General features: G+C 52.8%; 2 protein-coding genes across 2 annotated transcripts; one reads left to right on the plus strand and one right to left on the minus strand.

The window, feature by feature from the left end:
* Window positions 1-882: 882 nt before the first annotated feature.
* Window positions 883-10309, plus strand: LSS (lanosterol synthase). Its single transcript, XM_042822599.1, has 20 exons — window positions 883-981; window positions 1050-1158; window positions 1283-1404; window positions 1642-1738; window positions 2466-2601; window positions 2857-2965; window positions 3315-3433; window positions 3874-3971; window positions 4107-4134; window positions 4709-4765; window positions 5440-5511; window positions 6191-6241; window positions 6391-6540; window positions 6821-6917; window positions 7093-7198; window positions 7707-7772; window positions 8080-8160; window positions 8442-8612; window positions 9041-9119; window positions 9326-10309. Exons 1-20 carry the CDS (start codon window positions 903-905, stop codon window positions 9509-9511), a joined length of 2013 nt encoding a protein of 670 aa, XP_042678533.1. The 5' UTR covers window positions 883-902; the 3' UTR covers window positions 9512-10309.
* Window positions 10310-12758: 2449 nt separating this feature from the next.
* On the minus strand, window positions 12759-24393 carry LOC122162269 (deleted in malignant brain tumors 1 protein-like). Its single transcript, XM_042822451.1, has 15 exons — window positions 24279-24393; window positions 19742-19876; window positions 19218-19541; window positions 17919-18227; window positions 17407-17721; window positions 16931-17248; window positions 16535-16849; window positions 15882-16196; window positions 15399-15455; window positions 14997-15311; window positions 14764-14799; window positions 14355-14480; window positions 13616-13711; window positions 13286-13438; window positions 12759-13041 (listed from the first exon to the last, which is right to left on the minus strand). The coding sequence occupies exons 2-15, from the start codon at window positions 19806-19808 to the stop codon at window positions 12785-12787; spliced, it is 3003 nt and encodes a 1000-aa protein (XP_042678385.1). The 5' UTR covers window positions 19809-19876; window positions 24279-24393; the 3' UTR covers window positions 12759-12784.
* Window positions 24394-24472: the final 79 nt, after the last annotated feature.

Genomic DNA, 24472 nt, shown 5'->3' on the forward strand with positions numbered 1-24472 from the left:
CGCCCGGGGTTTGGTTCCCCCCAACGGCGGCTTTCTCTGCAGCGGCTGTTAAGTCCGGGTTACGGCGCCGGGGGCAGGGACAGACTCGAGGACGCGACTCTGCGGTCACCGCCCCCATGCGGGGCTCCGCGGAGCTGCAGTAGGGCGGGTCCGTGGATGGACACCGTTCAGATCCCCCTCCGCAGCCGCACCGAACCGCGCGCCTGCACCACCTCCGCCCTGGACTGGCTGCGCCCCGCCCCTGCGCGTTGCATACGGCGCTCCGCTCCACCCGCGGTGCGGTCCGGGGCGGGGATAGGGGCGGGCTCGGGGCGGGTTAGGGGCGGGCTCGCGGCGGTGCCACAGGCCCATTGGCGGCCTCCCGTGAGGCCATCTCGGCTCAGGGTAGCGCGGTCTCGGCCCCATCCCGGCCCCGCTCTTGACAACACCGGTGGCGATGGCAGCGGGCGGGTGAGTGTTCATCATCCCCGTGCCCACCATCCCTGACCCCGTGCCCACCATCCCTATCCCTTTGCCCATCATCCCCATCCTCCTGTCCATCACCCCCATCCTCATAATCCCCATCTCCGTGCCCATAGGGTGGTGCGGCGGCGCGGCGGTCCGTGGCGCACGGAGGCAGCCACGGCGCTGCCCTCCTGGCGGCTGCGCTGCGAGGGCGGCCGGCAGCGCTGGTGCTACCTGGATGACGGCGGCGAGGACGAGGCGGCGAGCGAAGGGCGGCGGGCGCAGACGGCGCTGGAGGCGCACAGCCTTGGCCTGGGCACGGTGCGGGGCCGCGGGGCGGAGGGCGCGGGGCGCGGCGCGGGGCTCCCGACTGAGCTACGGCGCGATTTCCCCCGCAGGACGAGCTGCTGCGGACGCTGCCGGCCGCCGGCACGGCGCGGGAGGCCGCCCGCAACGGCATGCGATTCTACGCCACGCTGCAAGCCGAGGACGGTCACTGGGCCGGCGATTACGGGGGGCCGCTTTTCCTGCTGCCAGGTGGGTCCTGCCGCGCTCCCGGCCGCGCCGCGCTCGGCTCAGTGTGACCGTCGCTCCTGTGCCCGCAGGGCTGCTGATCGTCTGCCACACCGCCCGCATCCCGCTGCCCGACGGCTTCCGCAGGGAGATGGTGCGCTACCTGCGCTCCGTGCAGCTCCCAGACGGCGGCTGGGGTCTGTGAGTAGCGGGGGGTTATCCGGGATGGCGGCACTCGGGTCTCTCTCGTGGCCGTTCTGCTTCAGCCCCGTGCATTGGCCGTGTCTGACGCTGTGCTGCGTGTGGGTGTGTGTGTGTGTGGCAGGCACGTGGAAGACAAATCGACGGTGTTTGGCACAGCTCTCAACTACGTAGCCCTGAGGATCCTGGGGCTTGGCCCGGATGACCCCGACATCGTGAGGGCCCGCGTCAACCTGCACAGCAAAGGTCAGCGCGGCTGTGCCCGGCTGCTCGGGCAGTGGGTGGCAGAGGAGCTGCTTGCCCTGAGTGGTATCGACATCTTCACCCAGCGATGGGGAATGATGCTTTGTTTTCTGCTGCCTGCCTTTTTTTGGAGACACGTGTCTGTGCAGCATGTTCCTGAACGCGGGGAGAGACAAACGCTGGGCTGTGGGGGAAAGAAGGCACAGCTGCATCACTGAAAGCCCTGATCTGTCTCTGCAGGAGGTGCTGTGGGGATCCCATCTTGGGGGAAGTTTTGGCTGGCTGTCCTCAACGTCTACAGCTGGGAGGGGATGAACACGCTGCTCCCGGAGATGTGGTACATGCTGTGGGTGCAGGGATGTCATCAATCCTGCCACTGGTCTCAGCCCACAGCTGTCCAAGCTATATGTGCTGGGCCCAGATCAGGCTCTGTTCAGGCTGCCTGGCTGCTGGGAGCAGCCGATGGGCATGCAGCACCAAATGCTGCACCAGGGGGATATGCAAGAGCTCAGCCCTGTTGGTTTTATCCACAGGTCCTTTGCTCTTGTGACCAAGCAGAGCTGAGCCTAACAGCACAGAGCTTACTGTGTATAAGGCTGCCAGCTGTAACCTTCTGTGGTTGCTCAGAGGGCCCTTAGTGGTCACTGGGTGTCAGAGAGGAAAAGCGTATGTAATTTTCTATGGGAAGGTCAGGGGCTTCACCGTACCAAGGACTGCTGGAGCTTTGTCATGGGATGCGTTCAGCTGTCGTTCTGCAACTCCACCTTCAAAGTAATGTGGAGAAGAGAGGGGCCCTTGAACTGGCTCTCCCTGCTCTCTGAACCTGGGGTGCTCTCTGCCTGAGCTGGGCCAGGAGCAGTATCTGCTGATGCTAGCATGAAGGGGTCATCCCTGAAGAGTGGGAGCAGAGCCAATCTGTGTGGGTGTTCTCGTATTTTCTGTAGCTGTACCAGCAGCAGAAAGCCTGGCACGGGGGCCCCTCGCATCCTGCTGGCACAGCACCTCTGTGTGTCTCCCTTGGCCCTTCCTGTTGCTCACAGGAGCGCCCTCTCCATTGCAAATAGGCTGCTTCCTACGTGGTTCCCAGCCCATCCATCCAGGCTCTGGTGCCACTGCCGCCAGGTCTACCTCCCCATGAGCTACTGTTACGCCAAGCGTCTGTCAGCAGAAGAGGATGAACTCATCCGGAGCTTGCAGCAGGTGAGGAGCTGGCCCTGCAGGGGCTCCCCAAAGAGAACACTTGGCTCCTTGGCTGCCTGCTGTGCCTGCCGTGTTGCTGGGGTCAGCCTCTGGCTCATGAAGCAGCATCTGTCATGCCTGCATGGACAAAGCAGTCTGAGGGCGGAGGACCTCATGCAGCAAGCAGTCTGTGGGCAGAGGACCTCATGCAGCAAGCTGTCTCTGGGTATTTGTTCCCAGCTTGCCAGGCTGATCACCTGTATTGTCTTTTGCCAGGAGCTGTATGTGCAAGACTATGCCAGCATCGACTGGCCAGCCCAGAGGAACAATGTGGCTTCCTGTGATGTATACACCCCACATAGCTGGCTACTGGGAATCGCCTATGGTAAGCGTGATGCTGGATGAGATGGAAGGGCCCTTGACATGAGACCACCATTTAGTGGGCTTGTGATGGAACTGAAGCTGTCCTGTACCGTGAGGGCCCTTCAAGGTCTGCTGTTAGCTACTGGCAATGCCTTGGAGCTGGAAAGGAAGCACCGGCTGTGTGATCCTTGGGCCTTGAGTTTCATTACAGCAGCAGGGCCTTGTGCCCTAGTCTGCAGGCCATCATGAAGCACAGCAGTTCCCATTCTTTTCGTGTTTGGTCATCATGTGAGCAGTGGTGCAGCCAGCCACAGCAATTGGATGCAGCCACATGGTGTGAATATTTCACTGTGTGTCACTTTATGTTCCAGCTGTCATGAATGTGTACGAAGCCCACCATAGCACCTACCTGCGGCAGCGAGCCATCACGGAGCTGTATGACCACATCAAAGCTGATGACAGATTCACCAAGTGTATCAGCATTGGTCCGGTAGGCCACTTGATACTGATCCTGTCAAATTCCTGCCCTTGGCACTTTAAGAACTAGCGCAGGGTTCCACAGCCCTTTGCTGCTGTGGTGTGTAACCGTAACCTCTGTCTTGTTGTGCTCAGACACAACTCATGCTGTTCATAATGCTGAAGACTTTAGTGCTAACAGGACACAGGAGAGGCAGAAAGTGTGGGGACAGCTGTAGTCCTAGTAAGGGGTACCTCTCCTTGTGGTTCAGGGACACGATGTGAAGATAATCCCTGAAGTAACCTTGTGGCACTTGCTGAGCTGTCTCAGCTATACTTAGAGCAATGCCACAGATGGAGTTGTCAGAGTGAAGCCCAGGACCTCTAGATGGATGTGTGCTGGGTGATAGCGGTGTATGTGTCTGGGGCTGGAAGGTGCTACACCTAGAGCAATGACAGTGATGCTCTCGGCAGATTTCCAAGACCATCAACATGTTGGTTCGCTGGTTTGTGGATGGGGAGAATTCACCAGCTTTTCAGGAGCATGTTTCCAGGATCCCCGACTATCTCTGGTAACGATGTTTGTGACCCACCTCTCATGGCACGGGGTTCTGATCCCTGTGATGTTGGCACGCCGTAGCTCCCAGCCCCCTTCCTGCTGCTCTTGCTATGCCTGCGCTGCAGCGCTGTGTTTTCTCTTCCCACAGGCTGGGCCTCGATGGCATGAAGATGCAGGTGAGATGCTGTTGGATGCCAGAGAGGCCAAGAGAGATCCTGGCTTGCTGAAGCTGCCTCTGGGATGGGATAGCTCATTTTCAGTGTCTGTCAGCCTTGTCTGCCTGGCAGTGCCGGGAGTGCATTGTGTGTGTTTCACTTGTTTGCCTTTCTGGCCATTGGCTGGGGGAGCAGCTGTAGGTCTCTATCCCCTTTATTCCTGTGGGTCCTGGGAGAAGGGAAGGAGAAAGATGGTCCACTGCCTGCCCTACTGCTCAGAGGCTCTGATAGTGCATGCAGACTGAGCTAATCTTGAGGCTGTTGCGTCCCTTTGCTCATAACTGTTGATCTCTCCTGTTCTTGCTGTGCACACAGCAGGCTAAGGCAGCTTTCTCATTTCCTGTCCCTCTGCTGTTTGTGAGCTTCTGCATTCCACCCCTCAATGCCAGCACTGCAGCTGTGGTGCTGAGTGATATAAAACCAAGATGCAGGATGGAGGGAACAGAGGGGCTAATGCAGGAGGAGTACGCTGTCCTGGAGTCCCCACAGGTGTCAGTGGCAACTTGACCTTCACCATTCACTGTCTCTCTTTCAGGGTACAAACGGATCCCAGCTCTGGGACACTGCCTTTGCCATCCAGGCCTTCCTGGAGGTAAGATACCCCTCAAGTTTGCACAGTGCCTTGACAAAAGACAGCATCGTGGTGCATCCTCAAATACGAGGGGCTTTTACTGCACATCCCCTTATGCTTCTGCTGTGCTGATTATGGCATCGCGTGATACAGCTGCATCAGGGGAACATTCTCCACAGAAAGCCCCTCAGCTGTGGTAGGCAGGCTGTCCAGTACTGTAGTACAGCCCTTCTCTGCCAGCTGCTTTTGAAGCAGGTCACAATGCCAGCGGAATGGGCTGGATTAGATTTATTTGTTGCTGCAGTCTTGTAGTAAAACCCTGTTTCTTGCTCCTTGCTCTGCTTGGCCCCAGAGCATTCCTGTTTGTCAGGAATAGCATGCAGGACTGATCTCCAGCATAAGGGCAGAAAGAGTTTTGGTGGGCATGTGTTGTGGAGGGTAATGTGATTGCTCGAATAAGCCCCTCACGTGACCATGCAGATATCTCTCAGTGAAGCAAGCAACAGCACATAGTTCTCATTAGAGAGGTTTGTAATGAACGTAGTAAGTGAAGGATGAATGCGAACCTGCAGGAAGGGCTACAGGAGCAGGTGTTAATGGCACTGAGGTCAGCAAAGTCCTAGTATATCCTCTTCTTCCCAAGGGACATATTTTGTGGCCAGAACTCCTTGCTGACTGTGCATCTCTGTTTCTAGGCAGAAGCCCAGAAGATACCTGAGTTTATGTCCTGCCTTCAGAACGCCCATGAGTTTCTTAGGTTCACCCAGGTAAGCTGAGTTGGTTGTCTCTGCAATGCTGGCTATGCAGTCTTCTTGGCTTCTTGTGAGAGCCTTGCTGGATACCTGTGTTGTATGAAGAACTTCTCTGTAGGGCTAGACTAGCAATGTCCCGGGGACATTCCTGTGCCCTTTTGCTGGGAATCATCTTTGCAGCTTATCCAGGACCTTGGCCAGCCCCAGGCCCTGTCTGATGTCCTGTGGGATGTTTAAATTGTCTGCCTTGGGCTGAGAGAGTCTGGAAAACTGAGAGCTTAGACTTCTTTTCCCCATTCTCCTTGCTGGTGCCATGCATTTGAAGCACCTTTCTGGGAACCCAGCCTCCTTCCCCAGTGACTGCACAGCTCAGATCTTGCTGTCTAGCAGCCTGGTGTAGATGCAATTGTGCATCTTAGTCATGGTGCTGTCAGTGAGGCCCTTGAAAGCAGATGGCTCCCTGTCAGGAAAGCTCTCGAGAAGGGGCTTTATCAGCACATGCTGGTGCGAGGCCAAAATGTGATTTTTCTTCAGCATTCCCCGCTTCAGAGCTGATCTCTTTCCCTGTCTGCCTCCCTCAGTGAAGGACAGATGGTGAGCAGTCGCAAAGAGCTCTGCATATGTGATTGTTTAAAGCCATGACCTTTCAGCTGGGCAGCTTCAATCTGTCCTTCTTGTTTCTTGTCTTCTGTAGATCCCAGAGAACCCACCTGACTACCAGAAATATTACCGCCATATGAACAAGGTGCGATGGCTGGAGCTGGACTCCAATGGGTGCATACACAGAGCTGAGATTTGGCAGAGGGGCGTGGGGGCATGAGAGACACTACCTTCCCCTGTGCAAGAACAGAGCAAGTCCAGAGGATGGTGCTGAGTCATTCTTTACCTCCCTAGGGTGGCTTTCCCTTCAGCACACGGGACTGTGGCTGGATTGTGGCAGACTGCACAGCAGAGGGACTGAAGTCGATTATGCTGCTACAGGAGAAGTGTCCCTTCATAGCCAACCCTGTCCCAGCTGAACGCCTCTTTGATGCTGTGAATGTGGTAAGTGTTGCAAAGATTAGGATCAAGGGAAATGCAGGCAGGTAAAAAGAGCTAAAATAAGAGAAGTGAAAGCCTGATGAGTGCCTAGATGTGGTATTGCTAAGTCTGTACAAAGCCATTTGAGGTGATGATCTGGATTGGAGATCTAACTGTCAGTGTGGTTAGGGACATGTACCAACCTATGTGGATCTGACTTTGTCCTTACAACTTGCTTGGGGCCAGACTGGAGTGGTACTGCCTGTGAGCCAGCCTCATCCTCTCTCTCTGCTTGTCTGTGCAGTTACTGAGCATGAGGAACTCAGATGGAGGCTTTGCCACATATGAAACCAAGAGAGGAGGCCACTTGCTGGAGCTGCTGAACCCCTCGGAAGTGTTTGGTAAGAGGAGCTGTGTAGGCTTGTTTGCCCTGCCCACTGTGAAGGGGCAGGTCTTGCCCAAGGACCCTCTGTGGCCTGCATGTGCTGTGGGTCTTGGGGAGAGATCGGCAGTGTGCAGCTCAGTTTGCTGCCCAGGAGAGGGTCTCTTTCACTAGTATCCTTCTCCTGCTGACAGGTGACATCATGATTGACTACACCTATGTGGAATGCACATCAGCTGTCATGCAGGCACTGAGACACTTCCAAAATGTGTATCCTGAGCACAGAGCCCCAGAGATCAGGTAAGGTTGAGAGTTGGGTGGAGATGAAAATGGTGGTCCGTGCTGGCTGCTGTGTCTTTTGCTGGCACAGTTCCTGCTAAGCCCTGTCTTGCCTGGGCCTCTGCAGTGGCATGGAGCAGCCCCTGGAAAGGCCACTGGCATGTTTGATGTGGGATGTTGGTGACATACGAACCAGAGCTCTCCCTCAGGATCCTAGAGCCTAATCCCACTGGGCATCTGTTTGGGATCAAGCTGTGGAAAATCAATAGAGAATGAGCATACCTGATGACTTAGCGATTGCCTTGATCTTGCAGCCAGCTGTAGGCCAGGTCTCCTGGTTGTATGCTGGAACGCGACAGAAAAGTACCCATGTAGAGCATGATTTGACTCTAAAATTTTGAATGGGGTCATCTTTAGCTTTCAGCTTTCTCTTCCCCCTAATCATGGGACCCTTAAAATCCTCAGAGGTAATAATGAGTACCACTAATGAAGCAGACACTGAGTTTGAGCTGTTTTTTCTTCTGACCAGAGAGACTCTGCAGAAGGGCCTGGACTTCTGTCGCAAGAAGCAGCGAGCTGATGGGTCATGGGAAGGGTAAGCAGTGCTCACAGCTGCCCATTTCTCCCCTGACTGCCCCGTCATGAGAGGGACCACAAGCATCTTTCATGGCTGGTAGTGTGTGTGAGAATAGCATATAGGTAGCTGATCTCCTTTAGGGGTTGGGGTGGATCCAACTCCTCTAGTCTAAGCAATCTGGGAGCAGGTGCTGGTGTTGCTGGGCAACGTTAGGCCATAGGGCACACAAGCTGTTGCTCTGCCTGTGTCTATTTTGGCTGCGCATACAGCATTGTCAGAGCCTGCCTCTGCCCTGGTCCTTGCACTGATTTTCCCTCTGGCCTAGGAGCTGGGGAGTTTGCTTCACATATGGAACCTGGTTTGGTCTGGAGGCATTTGCCAGTATGCAGCATGTGTACCGTGATGGGTAAGTAAGGGCCAGGTGGTTCCTCCACCTCCAGCTCTGGGCAGGGATGGGACCCTGAGGTGGGTCTGGGTGGAGCCCTGGGCTCTTCTGCCTCAGCTACTGCTCCTTCCAAATCTGATACCTGTGATATGACCAGAGCACTCAATGCCTGAGTTCCATCTCTTGCAGCAACCCTGACATGAGCAGAGTAGAACACAACTTCTGTTTGCAGCTGGAAAACTGCAAACTAGTTAGCTGTCATTGGTACTTAGCCCTGTCTGATTCTCTGCCTGTCCCTGCAGGGTGGCATGCAAAGAAGTGGCCCGAGCCTGCCAGTTCCTGCTCTCCAAGCAGATGACAGATGGCGGATGGGGAGAGGACTTTGAGTCGTGTGAGCAGCGCACCTATGTGCAGAGTTCCTCCTCGCAGATCCACAATACATGTTGGGCCCTGCTGGGGCTCATGGCTGTCAGGTAGGAGCAGCCTTCACCACTTCTGACTTCGCATTTCTTTTAGTGTCTGGTGAGATGGGAGAGAGCAGCTGGGTTGTGTGGAAAAGCTGGCATAGGCTCTGGGTCCTGCTAGTGTGAGCCTTGCACCCAATCGTGTTTTTTAGTTACTCCACACCTGCAATGACACCAGAGTTGTGGTCCAGCCAGTGAAGCTGGTGATTATAGGGGAGGGGGGAAGCAAAGGTTTAGATCACAATTGCAGACCGCCAGCCTAGAGTAGTTTTGCTGTATTAGAAATGCATGGTACCCTGGAGTTGTAAGAGGCCTTCCCGAAGTACTCAGCATGCTTTAGTTAAGCCTGAGGCAGACTGGAGGTGATTGAGCTCCTGAAGTAGATGTGCAGGCAGCCTAGATGACAAAAGTGATTATATCTCCCTTGTGCTTTGCAGGTACCCTGACACTGGTGTGCTGGAAAGGGGCATCAAACTGTTGATTGATAAGCAACTACCCAATGGTGACTGGCCTCAGGTATGTGGATCACCTCTGATCTCTCCAGTTTGTTCCCCAGTGATGCGTATGTCCTGGGCATCATGTAGCCCTTGTAATGATGCGATCAAAAGCCATGTGTGTTTTTTGGTGGAGGACTTCAGGAAAGTAATGAGCTCAGCGCTGTGTCCTGGACACGCTGTGGTTTCCTGTCACCCACATCACCCTGCTGTCTGTCTCTTTTTCAGGAGAACATTGCTGGGGTGTTCAACAAATCATGTGCCATCAGTTACACTGCCTACCGCAATGTCTTCCCCATCTGGACGCTCGGACGTTTCTCTCGGCTGCATCCCAACAGCCCTCTTGCTGAGCACCTGCAATCCGGACCCTTGGCTGGGATGGGGAAGACTCCAAAGACAGCACTGTCTGACTGAACCCATACCATGGCTTTGACTTGCCTTAGGTGTCACGCTGCATGGGGGCACAGGGGGACTTCCTGCGCAGGATCTCAGTGCTGATCTCAACTGCCTTTGCCAGGGAGGAGAGTGCTGCTGTGGTGCCACAGAAACTCAGCTTTCTGTTGACTCTTTTCTAAGAATCCACTTCTAAAGGCTCTTGCCAACTGTATCTACCTTCAAGGGATATGCACTAAAGTGCCTTTTCGAATCAGTCTGATGATCTTCAGAGAGAAAGCTGCCGAGCTGTGTTGTATCATACGTCTAGACAGACTGTCTCTCATTCTCAGTAGAACAAGGATGATTTAATCTTCTTCTTGTCCTGCACCCCAAGGCTGGCTGGCTGTAGCAGGAGTGTAGGATGTGGTGGGGCTTCCCCTGTGCCCAGCACTGTGATGGAGCGCACTGCACAGTCCACAGTTCATCCTGAACTAGCCTGCACTGGGAGTGCCAACAAAAACCTTTGAAGTGCTCTCTGCTCAGGAGGCTGTGCTGAGAGGGGGGGCATCTGTTGTCCTGAATATGGGAAGGAGTGCTTCACTCAGTTTTCTTTCCATTCCGTCCCCCACCTGGTGGCATCTGGCTTCCCAGAGCTGAACAGGTCAAATCATCAGCATCGTTCCCACTTGGAAAAAGGGGAAACTGAAGCAGAAAGCACTGAGGTGATTGGTGTTAGGGCATAGTCTCCTAGGCTTCCCTGAGCAAGGGTGTGGGTATCAGAGGTGGAAGTCATGTCAATGAATGAGTTAATAAATGGCTAATGGTGTTACAAGTGGATCCTGGCTGTATGTTGGTTTCCTCATCGCCTTCCCCCAGCATACATCACAGGCACAGCTGGCACAGAAAATCCCTGTGCTGCATACAGATGCAGGAGATTTTCCTGGAAGCTCCGGGACCCTGGGTTTCTTGTAGGTTTGCTCTCAGCATCCTGAGATGAGGACCAGGCCAACACAAGTAGTGCTTGGAGCTGGGCTCCTCCTAGAAATGGAGGCTGCACAGAGGCAGCATCCCATCATAGGTTTAGAGGAAAAGCTGCCCTTAGAAGCAAAATAACATAAGGATTTTCACTACTTTGCACCAGCAGGCAGATTTATAGCTGCTTCTTGGGAAAAAGGGATTTGTCACATGTAACAGTTATTTCTGAAGACAAACACTTTAACACTTGACTTCTCCCCTTCCTCCTTCTTACTCCTACTTCCTACTTCTTACTTAGATTTGATTGCTGAACACATCATCACATAGTAGGGAATATCCCTTCAGTCAGTTTTAAGTAACTGTCCTGGCTGTGTCCCCTCCAAAACAGTTGCTCACCTTCAGCCTCCCTGCTAGGATAGCAATGAAAAAACAGAGAAGACCTTGATATTGTGGTAGCACTGGTCAGCAATAGCTAAAACCTCTGTGCACACAATATTTTTGTCACCAACCCACCAGATAGCTCGATAGTGGCTTTTATGTAGAACTAGCTGCTTACCAGCCAAAAGCAGTACAGGATTTGAATACTGTCTCCCAAAAGATTCTCATAAGGATGCCGTTGCTGGATGATGTGGCAGTCATTGAGGAGATGTGCCAGCTGCATCGGAAAGGAACCTGGTGCCAATGTCCCTTTGGGTCACTGTGTTCAGAAAGATGGAGAATAGGGGTAGGGAATCCTTCCTGTTATGCACTGTCTGCCCTGAGTTGGGGACATTACCAGAAAACCTCCTGACATGGTTTGGCCCTCTGATCATTATTCTTTACTGATAGTTCAGGCTGGCAGTGATGAAATTGCTGAGAGAAGCTTTAGGGCAAACAATAACTTCAGAGGACTGAGGCAGTCAGTAGATAGAGCAGGCATACAGATGGTGTTTTCCTTTGTCCCTTCAGTGACAGGGAGTGATATCTGGCCAGAAAAATCCATCTGAGAAATACATGGCTGAGAGACTGGTGCAATGGCAAGAATTTTTCTTGACCATGGGGCAGTTCTCCTCACACCTGGCCTGGTGACTGCAGATGGGGTCCCTGTGCTGGGGGCCTCCAAGCACCCGGACATCTGCTGGAGAAGTAGCACGGTAAGCTGCAGGCAGTCCAGGAGGCTCCTGGAATGCATCAAGGATAACTTCCTGAGCCAGGTAATAGACAGCCCCAACAGGGGGATGCAATGCTGGACCTGTTGCACACCAACGTGAGCAAACTGAATGGTGGCATCAGGATTGGAGGCTGCCTGGGCTGTAGTGACCACGAGATGGAGGAGTTCACACTTCTGAGGGATGTGGGACAAAGAGTAAAAACAGAAAGCTTAGTTTTAGGAAAGCCAAAATCCAGCTCTTCAGAGAGTTGGTCAACAAAACCCCTGAGAATCTGACCTTAAGGACAAGGGAGCGGAGCAGAGCTGGCTGGTCTTTAAGGAAGCTTTCCTTAGGGCACAAGAGCTCTCCATACCCAAGTATAGAAAGTGAGGAAAGGAAAGCAAGATACCAGCACAGCTGAACTGGGACTTGCTGGTCAAATGGGGGAACAAGAAGAAAACGCATGTGTGGTGAAAGCAGGGATGAGGAATCTGGAGGAGTATAAGGATGCTGCTAGGCTGTGTTGGGATGGGTTCAGGAAAGCCCAGGCTCAACTGGAACTGGACTTTGCAAGGGGCACAAAGAAGCATAAGAGAGCCTTCTTTTGCTTCCGCATGGACTTTGCTTATTTCATTGTTGTTTGTTTTTACGTTTCATTAAACTCCTCCTTATCTCAACCCGTGATTTTGTTGTTGTTGTTGTTGTTGTGTGTTTCCAGGCTGTCTTTTATCCTTGCTCTCCAGCCTCAGATAGGAAAGAGTGGCTGTCGGGAGAAGATCAGTAGGCTGTGGTTGCTCCTGCAGCAAACCAGAACCTATCTGATGGGCATCGTGTTGAGATCCCGGCCCTCTGCACTGCTGCCCAGCACCAAATGAGAGACAGTGTCTGGCTGCAGAAAGCCCACAGGAGAGCAAATTTTCTGGAGTGGGATTCCTTGTGATGAGTACTTGAGCACCACGAGCACAGTCTCTGTACCCCAGGAAACTCATTTCGGGTCAGGCTCCAGTCCTGCATCTACACAGGGAGGAGTGGGTCTGGGACTGGGCTGAGGGCAGACTCAAGGATGTGGCCAAAAGTAGGGGAGCTCCAGTCTCCAGAGACAGAGAGGCGCACGAGTGGTTTTAGTAAGAACAGAGAGGTTTTAATAAGAACACATAAGAGCACAAGAGGAAATGCCCCACTACTGGTGCCCATGGCAAAAGGGACCTCACAGTTCTGTAAGCAGCACCAACTTCTCTTCCCTTGCAGCCACACTAAAGTTCATGGCAGAGATGGGGTCTCCTTGCCTGGGGCTCAGGGATCCTTTTGTGTCCCACTCCAGTGTCACAGTGCTCGTATCCCCATGGGGATGTGCCAGAGACACCTCTTCAACATCATCATAGTCCGTGCTCCTCAGGATCAAGGACAAGGTATCTCCATCTACTCTAGAGCCTCCAGTACTTCTCTGGGAGTGCAGACTCACCCCTGCAAGCAGTAAGACAAGCACTGTGGTTTGTTCTATAGGATACCTCTTTGCGGTTATCCATCACAATCCTTCCTTTTTCTCACTGGCCATGAGCCCTTTGTCCAAGACCCATTTCCTCCAAGAAAATCTCCCTGGGGCAGGTTCCCCATCAGGAGAGATTATGCTCTTGGTACTGCAGCAATTCACCGAAGACACAGAATGGTACATGGCAACGAGCAGTGCTGCATTTCATTTCCCTCTTACCTCTGACTGCATTCCTGGGCTCTTCTCCCTCCTCTCGTGTCCTGGGCACCTCACAGTGCCCCTGCCCAGAGACAGGATTATTCTCAGGTTCAGAAACATCCTTGGCATCATCATAGCCATCTTCTTGATCACCTCTGGGCAGGATAGCAATATCTAGAAGGAGAAGGGATCTGGTGACAGTGAGAAGTAACATTTCATGAAGTGCAAGATGGGGAATGTGCAGGTGGGGGGGCTGAAAGACTGGTGTTGGCAGGGACAATGGGAGCCAGCCCTAGGCCAAGGACAAGGGAAAGGTCCATGCAGATGTGCCCTCAAAGAGCCTGTGCTCACCTGAGTGATCGAACACTGTCTGCTTGTTCCATGCAGGGTTGTATCTGATCTCTTCATACACAGCATCAGGGAAGGGCTCCTCAGGTCTCCTGGAGCCTGAGGACAAAGGAAGGTCTGTCCTGGGGATGGGCAGAGAGGGATGGGACTCTGCTTTTCTCCCCCATGCCCTGCTCCTGGGATCAGCCCAGGGCTGGCTGTTTGGCCACCACTGTCACATCCCCTTTGAGAGCAACGACCTGGTGTGAGACAGCATCATCCTCACGCAGACTTGTCAAAGACAACCTTCATGCTTCTTTGGCCCCTGTGTTAGATCCCACTGCTGATCCCTAGAGCTGCCCTCTCTCTGTCCCTCAGGTCCATAGCGTGGCTGTGCCCAACACAACACAGGAGCCTGACAACAGAGTAATGGACTGCACCCCGCACTCCTCCTGGCACTTGCTCTGCCCCAAAGCCCCCTCCACTGCTGCCACAGTGGAAAATCTTTGGCTGTCTCCGCTCTACACCCATCCCTTCCTGTGTTGCTTTGTCATTTCTTCCCTTGCCCCAACATTAACTCCCTCTGCTTCAGGGCACTCTCCTCGCCTTGCTGCTGGGGCCCAATGTCCAGGCTGTCTGTGGAGTGGTGTGAAACAGGAAGCAGCAGATGGTCCTATCCCCCCACTTTACCCATGCTCCTTCCAGCATCACCGCCAGCCCTATCAGGAGGCATCTCCCCCAGAATTACTGGGACAGGACCTACCTCTGCGCTGAGCCTTGGCACTTTGCACCTGCCCAGCCAGGAGAGCCAGGAGCAGGCAGAGAAGAGCTCCCAGGATAATGCAAATGACAACAGGCACAGAGACTCTCCCTCTGCCAATCGGATAGTCTGCAGGGGAAGGAACACAGCAGTGGATTCACCAGGGTTTGGAGAGAAAAGGGGCAGGACATCCCAGCCCTTATCCCAGTCATGCAAGGCAGCGGGGGTTGGGGACCAGGGGCTGGGTGATGCAGCTACTCCCATCCTCCTGGTACATTACAGCCCCTCCCCATCCCTAACATCCTTGTGCCTCTTCCTGGGCATTTCACACCCTGATAAAGAGATTCCTCCCCTTGGCTGTGGGTCATAGTTTGGCCCAATGAAGACCCAGCCCCAAGGGTGGACGTCTTACCTGCTTGTGGGGGGAACGCTGTCATCCTGGGTGAAGCTGCAGAGGAGAAGAACAGGGCTGAGGCGGCGTGTGTACAGTAATAGGGAATCCCCTGGCACACGTCTCCAAGTGCCACCTGAATTGCCCTCCTGCAGGGCTGGGCAGGTTGTCTGGGACAGTGTCCAGGGCCCTGCTCTGCTCCACTCAGGACTGTGGGCAGGACCTGAGGAAGAAGGCCCAGCTCCATCACTCACCTAAGCAATGCACTCCAACATCTTCCTTATGCCGGCAGACACCACTGTCTCCAGGCTGGGCCCAGCAGTCCTGCAGCGACAGCTCCGTCCCTTTGCACTCCACCTGCTCCAGCCAGATGAGTCCTGTACCCTCCCCAAATGGAGCTTCAGCCAGGGCAGACACTGCAGGGCCACAGCCCAGCTGCCGGCACACCACCTCAGCGTCCTGCATGTCCCACGAGTCATCGCACACTGTGCCCCAGGAGCCGTGGTGCCAGACCTCCACTCTGCCTGAGCATCTGTCCTTGCCTCCCACAGCACGGATCTTCTCCCTGTCTGCAGATGCAGAAACTTCCCACGTGGCACCAGCACAGTTGGGACAGTCTTGCCAGGCTGTCAGCCATGTGGAGAAGTTGTTCTTACCTGTGCAACTGGTGGAGTTGGGGCATGCTGCCACCAGAGGCCTTCCTGGCTGTCTCCCTGCAGAAAGAAGTGTTGTAGTGAAGGGGCTGGGAGTCGTGCAGAAGAGAGCAGAGCTGGCCTTGTCTTGCACCTCACTGTGGTCATGGCAGCAGCCGAACCCCAGTCACTGAAAGCACACACTTGGCACTGCAAAGGGACCCAGAATACTCATCCTCACAGAGTGCCTGGATCACAGAGCAGCAGGAGGGGAGGTTCCTCATATCCTGTCTGGTCTCTTCTGAGACCTCTCCTGGAGTTGCCTCTGCTTCCCCTGGGCATTGCTGGTGAGCACGTGTAGCTCTGACAGCTGAAGCGGCCAATTTGCCACCAGCAGCAGCAGATGTGGGCAGAAAAAGCCCCTCCAGGCTCTTTCTCTGTGCCAGATTGTGCCAAGCAGGTAGCAGGAGCTGAGGTGCCACTGATGCCCTTGTGGCTCATAGTTACCACTGCAGGTGATGTTGGTCTCGTCTCGCAGATCATCACATGACTGTGGGTCCCAGGGCGCAGAAGGACACTGCCAGAAGGTGCTATTGCTCTTCCCACACTCGATACGATCCAGCCATGCAGTGCCAGAAAGCTTATCGTAGCGCGAGTTCATTTCCAGGGTCCCACTGTCCCCACAGCCCAGCTGCTTACACACCAATGGCACCGTGTGAGGAGTCATCGAGTTGGAACAAACACTGCCCCACGTCCCGTTATAGAAAACCTGCAGGCGCCCGGAGCAGCCATCGTTGTTCTCCAGCCTCAAGGCCACGAACTCTGTGAGGAAGAAAAACCCAGGACAAACAGACTGGTCCAGCTCTGGGAAGCAGAGGTTCCTCTGCACTCTCGGGCTTCCTCCACTCCCGGAAGCATGGCCAGCAAGTCCCCTTCGCACCTGAGGATGGAGAGGTCGCAGATGTGCATCCCCACCCTCCCCACTCACTGTCAGAGTGGCCATGCTCCCCAGATACCCCCCAGGGCAAACAATAAATCTGCACGCAGACATCCCCAGGACAGGCTCGGGCAGAGGCCCCTTGGTGGCATCATCCATGCTCGGCTCACCCCTCTGCCCATCCCTTTGCCCCATGGCCAGAAGCACCGCTCCCAGCACCGACCTGAGCAGATGACTCCCGCATCCTCCTTGTGCCCGCAGTCATGCTGTCCCCATTCCTGGACACGACAGTCCCAGAGAGCAGCTTCAGTCCCGGAGCAGTTTACGCCATCCATCCAGATCTGCCCGGAGCCCTCCCCAAACCGAGCGGAGCCGGCCGCCTCCACAGCCCACCCGCAGCTCAGCTGGCGGCAGACAACATCAGCGTCAGCCGTGTCCCAAGCGTCATCGCAGACCGTGCCCCATTGGCCCTGGTAGTAGATCTCCACTCTTCCTGCACAGCGCCCGGCCCCATCTGCCAGTCGGACCTGTCGGCTCCCTGCAGTGAGGAGAAGCCTCAGCCATCAGAGGCTGCCTGCCTGTCTGCTGATGTGCCCAAGAGAAGTGCAGCGCTGCTCACCCCGGCACACAACCCCCACGTCCTCCATGATGCCTGTGGCCTCTGGCAGGGAGGTGTTGCAGAGGCTCAGGACGGCCTCGTGCCCTGCACACCGCACCCCGCGCAGCCCCACGGCGCCTGTCCCTCGCTGGGCTCTCAGAGGGATGTAGGCTGCCTCCGCCTCCCCGCAGCGCAGCTGCCGGCACACCACTCTGGCTTCCTCCAGGTGCCACTGGTCATCCAGGACTCTGCCCCATGTGCTGTGCTGGAAGATCTCCACGCGCCCATCACACCGGCTCCCTCCGCCCACCAGCCGCAGGGACATGGGGCGAACGAGGCCTGCGGAGAGCAGAGGTTTTCCAGAAATGCATCAGGGAGCCTGGCACCCCACAGGGTTTCTGCAGGGAGAGCTTCAGCCTAGTGCTGTTGTGAGGTCTCCGGCTTTGGATGGCCGTATTGCACAAATGGAGTTACCGCAGCTTTTTTCCAGCACTCACCCGAGCAAATGACAGCGGCATCGTTTTCATGAGAGCACGGCGCGGCCCCCAGGACGGTCACTGGGCACTGAGCCAGGTGGGCTTCACTCCCATCACAGTGGAACGAGTCACTCCAGACAGGGCCGGTTCCTCCCCCAAAATGCCCTCCTTTAGGAACGATCTCTGCGAACCCACAGCCAAGGTGATGACAGAGAACATGGGCGTCCGAGAGGTCCCAGCGGGAGGCACAGAGGGTGCCCCAGGTCCCCATCACCTGGACCTCCACCCTGCCTGCACACGCCGTGCTGCTGTTCGCCAGCCTGAACTCTGTGTATTCTGGGAAAGAAGAGGAGGGTTTATGCTCTAGCTTTCTCAGGATCTGGAGAAGCCAAAGGGACATTGTGCCCTTTTCCTTCTGTACTACTTCAGTGTGACAATACCACCACATTCATTCACTTCTCCCCAGCACCGCCCCATCCTTGCTCCCATGTTCCCAGCACAACCCCATGTTCAACTCCACCCTGAGTCCTCACTTGTGCAGGTGATATGAGTGCCATTTGGGTGGGAGCAGGACTGGTTGATGGAGGATTCCTTGAGGCAGGAAGTGAGGACAGATGCATTCATCACATACTGCAGATCTCTGTCACAGATGGGACTGACTTCTTCACCCAAAGGAGTTGCTCTGGGTAACAGCAGGGCTTTGCCACACAGCAAATCCCTGCAGACAACATCAGCAGCTTTGGGACCAAAGTGTGAGTCACAGACAGGTTTCCACTGTTTCCCATCATGGATCTCCACATGACCTGAGCAGTCATTGTCTCCTCCAACAAGCCGAATAGGTCCTGGAGCAAGAAAAGACACCTGGGATCTCACCGGCACTCCCATTCTTATGTCCCACCTCATTTCCAAATCAGCTACATGCAGAGCCCCACAGCCATCCCAGCACCTCTTGATGGGTGCTGAGGGCACAAACACATCAGGGAGTCCCTAATGCTCCTTAGAAACCAACCCAGCACTGTGGACTTCTTTCTCTCCAAAGCCCACAACCACAGGCACTGCTCAGGAAAACTCCCATCCTGGAGCCCCTGTTCTGCCTGATCCCAGCCCCCAGCACTGCAGTGACAACAGCATGTGGGTAATGGGCTCGGAAGCTGCAGATATTTCAGTCTGCTCTGCTCTGCCAGGCTCTGGCAAGGCAAAGGAACCCCTTGGAGCTGCCGGAAAAGTTCCTTGTTCCCAGATGCCTTGGGCTGTTGTGGCACTGCTATTGGATGGGATGCCACAAGTTTCCAAACCATGGTCAGCGTCTGCATCAGCCCCTGCTCCACTGCCTGCCTGGGGAGGGGTCCTCATCCAGGGCCAGAATGCACTGCTGGTTGCACGTGTCCCCATCCAATGGCCAGGAATGGTAGGAGAGTGGTCAGAGAGCTCACCTCCAAGCAGCTCCTTTGCCTTGGCCAAGAGATTTGTGCCTGCTGGAGCACAATCCAAAAATTCCCAGCCACCTCATACGTTTCTCAGGGACGTATGTGGCCACTTTAATAGCTCTCATTGTCCTGGGTGATCAGAAGGAGACAGATGGGAACCAACAGGCACTGTGACATGGATGCAGGGGATTCATCTCCTTGCCCCGGGCACCAACCAACGGTCGGTTGAGCCACCTTGGGGCCAGGCAGGATGCCCACAATGAGGACTCCCAGTGAGCCTTCCCAGGGGCCAGCAATTGGCAGCACCAGCTCATCACCACAAGTGGTATGCCAGGGGTTCTCTGGCATCTGCTCATTGATTCACCTGAACTGGCCACAGAAGTGGAGGATAGGCTTGTCCCTTACCTGAGCACGTAACTCCGGCGTCCTCACTGTGAAAACAGTTATGTACTTTCCATCCTGAATGTGTGCAATCAGACAGTGCAGACTCAGAGCCATTGCAGGCAACATCATCCATCCAAATGGGGCCAGATCCTGGCCCAAAGTGTCCGTAGTGAGGAGCTTCTATAGCAGACCCGCAGTCCAACTGCTTGCAAACCACTGCAGCATCGTTTATGTCCCATGAATCGTCACACACGGTCCCCCACTCATTGTTGTATTTCACCTCCACTCTCCCAGCACAGTGCACGCCGCCATTTGCCAGCCTCACCTCCACAACTCCTTCAAACACTAACAGAAGATTCATCAGGAGAGTGCTGAGCCCACACCATGGGTTTGGGTTCCACCCTGCTCAGCCACACTCACAGGCCCTGAGGTTGGAGCCCATTCTCCTGTTATCTGACCCTGAGAAGACACTTCCCAGAGAGACCCCAGTGACCCCATTGGTGCCTGCTTGCCCTGGACTGTGGGACAAGGGAATGAGAACTTACCTCTGCATGGCTGCACAAAGAGGAGCAGCCACAGCACCCAAGATAGCAGGAGTCCCTCTGTCCCCATCCCAAGTCTCTTGTCCTCTGGCACAGAACTTGCTGTGCTCCACTCCCTGCTACAGTTCCTGGGGACTCCTGGAGACAATGACAACTGGAGAGCAAAAAAATCTACAAATACTTGCCCAGATTGCAGCAGCAGCCAATTGAAGCAGCAGACACCTTTTTAGACATTATCGGCAGTAATCTCCCTTCTGACGCAACCCAGTTCTCCAATGAACTCCGCCAGTGCTGTTTATGACCATATATGAGGGATTGGGGCCGCTGTGGGTGTCACATTGTGCTGGTGGGCATCAACATGGGACTGTTCTGGCTGTGGGGAAGATGGGTCTGTCACTGTTGCACCCTGCAGGAACGCTGAGCATCTCCTGAGTAGGAAAGTTCAACAGCACAAGATGTGACAGTCCTAACACTCCTGTGCTGCAGGAACCATGAAGATAGGACTGCACCAGGACTGCATCGAGTGGGAAGGGATCAGCCCCTGCCTTGCTATTGATGCTCTTGGTCAGGGCCAGAGACCAGTCCTGAGAGTGCTGGCTTGCCTGTCCCTCCGTGGAGAGCCCTGCTGAAGGTTCCTGGCAGGAGTGATGGCTGGGACAGGTCCTGTCCTGGCAGCAAAACTGCAGCCCAGAGACTCAGGTGCATCTTGGCTCTTGGTGTGTCACCCAGGGGCCATTATTACCCGTGATGTGTTGGGAGCCAGAGCCTGACAGACATGGCAGGTTTATAAACCACAGCCCACGTCACATCATATGCAGGCAGGAAGACAGCGGTTTCCTTCTAGCCCTGTGCCCAGGTGCATCCCTGCGGTGCCCCTGAACCACTTCCACCACAACTGCACCAAATGAGGCTTCGGGGGATGCTCCCTCAGTTCTGAAGTCAACGGAAGGGGAAGGGGAAAGGAAGGGGAAAGGGAAGAGGAAAGGGAGGTGAATAATGTTTTATCCATTTAATACCTGTTTTGATTTCTACCTATTTAATTTCTATAGCTATATATACATATGCATACAAATGTGTTCACCTATATATGAAGGCTGCTCTGAAAGTAATGTGTCCTATGTTACTATGTTGGCCTGTGATATCAGAGGCAGATGGTTGAACCTTCCCACCAATAGTCCATTCCATGTTGTTGCTGTGTGACAAATGGCAGCAGAGGGGCAATCTGACAAAATGGTGCCTGACATGGAAGTGCTGATGAAATAAAGGTGTGTCATCAATTTCCTTCAGGCAGAAAAATTGCAGCCATAGACATTCATTGACACTTGCTGAATGCTTATGGTGACCAAGCAGGGGATGTGACCACAGTGAGGCAGTTGATGGTGTGCTTCATCAGTGGTGACAGCAACAGAGTCACCTCCCCTAGTGCAGACTTGTACAAGTGCAGTGCAGACTCTTGCTTACCACTGGTGAGTATGCATAGATAATGGTAGTGACTGTGCAGAAAAACAGCATTCTGTTGCTGAGAACTTGCTCTATCAAATGGTGTTATTCTGTCCTTTGTATCTGTTGTAGTTTCCAAGGAAATAAATAGTAAGCATTAATTTCAGAGCAACCTATATACATATATATCAGTACTAGATTGTGTGTCTATTCATAAAATACGTATTTATATATATATTCAAGCAACCATATATAAATGTTGCACTGTACATTTTGCATATATTATTTCTATTGTATATAAAAGTATATATTTGTATACCTAAACACTTCCAGGTCTAAAGGCAATCACAGAGACTCCTGAGAACACAGAAACATAGAACTATAGAACATCCTCAGTTGGAAGGCACCCCCAAGAAACATCAAGTCCAACTCCAGGCTCCACAGAGGCCTACCTAAAAATTGAACCATAAGAGCATAATCTGAATGCTTCCTGAACTCTATCTGTTGTAGAGGTTGGCTCAGATCAGAGGCTGTTTCATCCCTTTGAGGGTGTTGAATAGTGTTTCTAATAGGCTATACCCTAACACAGTGCAGTAAACTGTAGCTCTTTGGCAACGCCCAGATCAGGGCATGTCTTTTTAAAACAGAACTCATAGGCTGAGATAAAAATGATGTACTAGGAACGGAAAGCAAAAGAGAAGTAACTATTTTACGCATATATGGAAGTCTGCTTAAAAATCACCATAATTCTGTAAAATTAACAGCTTTCTCTGGGGCATAACTTTCAATGTCCAAACCGTGCCATGCTGTATGCGGGTATCAGATGTGTTCCAACCAGTTCTTTATATATATATATTTACATAGCTCCAAAGAGCAGAGTGGCAGATTTAACAAAGGCCCAGTATGTTCCAGGTATAAAGAGAGAACACGATGGAATGCAATCTCCAGAAGAGGTTTTACAAGAGAAAGCAAATACAACCTTTGATGGTAAAGCTTCTTAGAAATGCAATGACCTTGACTTGATACAATGAGGAACTCCGGCCCTGCATGCTCTGCATCGGCTCTGAGAGATGCAGAATGTCAAACACAGCTCATTTTTTTTCTGCCATTATGGGTTTTACAGTGTTCCTACAATATCCAGTTCAACAGAAAAAATTTGGTGGTAGATGAAAGAAGAGCTGATGCTACAGATATGGCTCAATGCTGTTTCCATTAGAGGTACTGATAACAAATATAATGTCACTGAAGAAAGCTCAGTTTATGGAAAGTAATTTCATGTGTGTTGATACACGGGCTAAACACAGTCAACAGGGAAAAATACACAGCTGTGTTTTCCATTTTGATAAAGAAATTTGAGAACGAGTTCTGAGATTTCTAAAAAAACATCCTTTTTTGTATATTTTATGCTAATATTTCATCAAAAATCTTTGATAAACACCTTGAGAACTCACTAGGACTAGCAACCACTGCCATCAAACCAGCACAGTGTGTTAGCTCCGCGGAAGGTTGGACATCCATAATCCAGGTATTATCAAAGATGAAAAGCATTGTGTTTTGTCCACCGATGGATCCTGTTGTGTTGTAGGAAACCATCGAAAGTGGAAGGCTGCATTATGCAGTCCCACTTAGCAGGTCACGAAAGCCATGGGAGGAAAAGGTGAGTTGAGTCAATTTGTAGAGGTGAAAACTCTCCAGCTGGCCCAGAAATTTGCTGAGAAGTAGCACTCTGTGCTGATGAATGGTGAATGAAACACTCATGAATGATGGCATTTTCTTTGTGGGGGTGGCTACAGCAATAGAGGTAGAGCAGCTGGCAGTGCAGAAGTAAACCTGTCTAGGCTGCTGCATTGTGGCAAGTCATGGCAACCCACAAGCTCCTGGAAGGGTTGATATAATGGACTATTTGCACTGAGGGTGTTGGGTGCAAGGACACGGAAACTTTGGGATGAAAATTTAGCAGAAGCCACTGGCAGTGTTTGCACCAGAAGGCAACCACCCTGGTCCTACTCAAAGAGCCTACAAACTTTGGGAGGACATAAAGTCCCCAGAGTGCATGCAGGGAAGTAGGTGGGGAAGACAGTGTGAGTTTCTCCTTCCTTGGGAAAAGGCAAACCCATTTCTGGGACTGTCTTTGCCCAAGGATCTGAGTGCATTACTGGAGCGATGCAAAAAAGTTGGGGAAATCAGCTGTGTGCCTTTAGGAGATTTAACACTGGGTCAAACTAATCTGTGGTCTGAGTTGTATGTTGTAGGAAAATACTGCTGAGCAAATGACAGGTCAACTTTCCAAGACAGAGAGAACTTAAACTGCAAGTCTAACTACCCTAAAAATGGAATATTATCAGTATTACTGCCAAGAATAGATATCATGTGACTAAGCTTTCCACTGCAATGGAAAAGTAAGTTTTGCTCTGTTTAGTTAGTAACTCTTTAACACAGAAGGCTGCAGGCAGAGGCAGAAGACAATACAGAATCACAGGCTGCTTGTAATAGAAACAGATATATCAGTACAGGTTGCACAGAGAGGCCACGGGGTCACGTCTACACAGAATATTGTGTACTGTGTAGATATTCTATCAGCAAAGACAAGAAATAAACGTGTCTCAAGACCTTGTGTACCTAAGAAACAAAGAAATTACACCATTTAGACAACTGCTGTCATTTTTTTTTCCAGCTTTTTACTGAGATTGACAGTTGGAAGCCCTTGACCATGGGAGCTGTCACCTTGCTCTCTAATTCCTGCTTTGAGCCAGAAAAGTGGGTGTCAGAAAGTGGGTGAGCAGAAATTTCCCTGTGGCAGTTTGGGCCTGTGGCTTCCTGTCCTTTCGCTGAGCGCTCTGAAAAAGTCCTATCTGTTTTCTCTACAATCCTTTTTATTTCTTTATGAAAGAAAATAGTTCCTTTTTTTTTTAACTCTAAGTTCAGCTCCCTCCTTCTCTCCTCGTTTGCCATGTACTGCAAACATCATTTTAGTGGCTTTCCTCTGGACTCATTTATCGAAATGTAACAGAATCCTGGTGGGAAGGTTCAACCTCTACTGCCATACCACCAACATTTGCCTCTGATGATGTGTGCCAATACTTAAAACAGGAGGCATTACCTTCAGAGCAGCCCTCACAGTTGCAGTCTCTCAGTGAGAAGCCAACGCTGGCTGTACTTTTGCTAACACAGCGCTTCTTGGGATGGGTAATAAATAAAGCCTTGCTGGGGCTGCAGGTTTTATCCAAGTGTCTCCTATGTTACGTCACCAGGTCTTGAACCTGTAAAATGCACAGTTAAGAGGTAGTAAGAATG

This window comes from Centrocercus urophasianus, unplaced genomic scaffold (assembly GCF_019232065.1).
Source record: "Centrocercus urophasianus isolate 14NV4802_14NV808 unplaced genomic scaffold, USGS_Curo_1.0 seq_20, whole genome shotgun sequence".
NCBI classification, from domain to species: domain Eukaryota; kingdom Metazoa; phylum Chordata; class Aves; order Galliformes; family Phasianidae; genus Centrocercus; species Centrocercus urophasianus.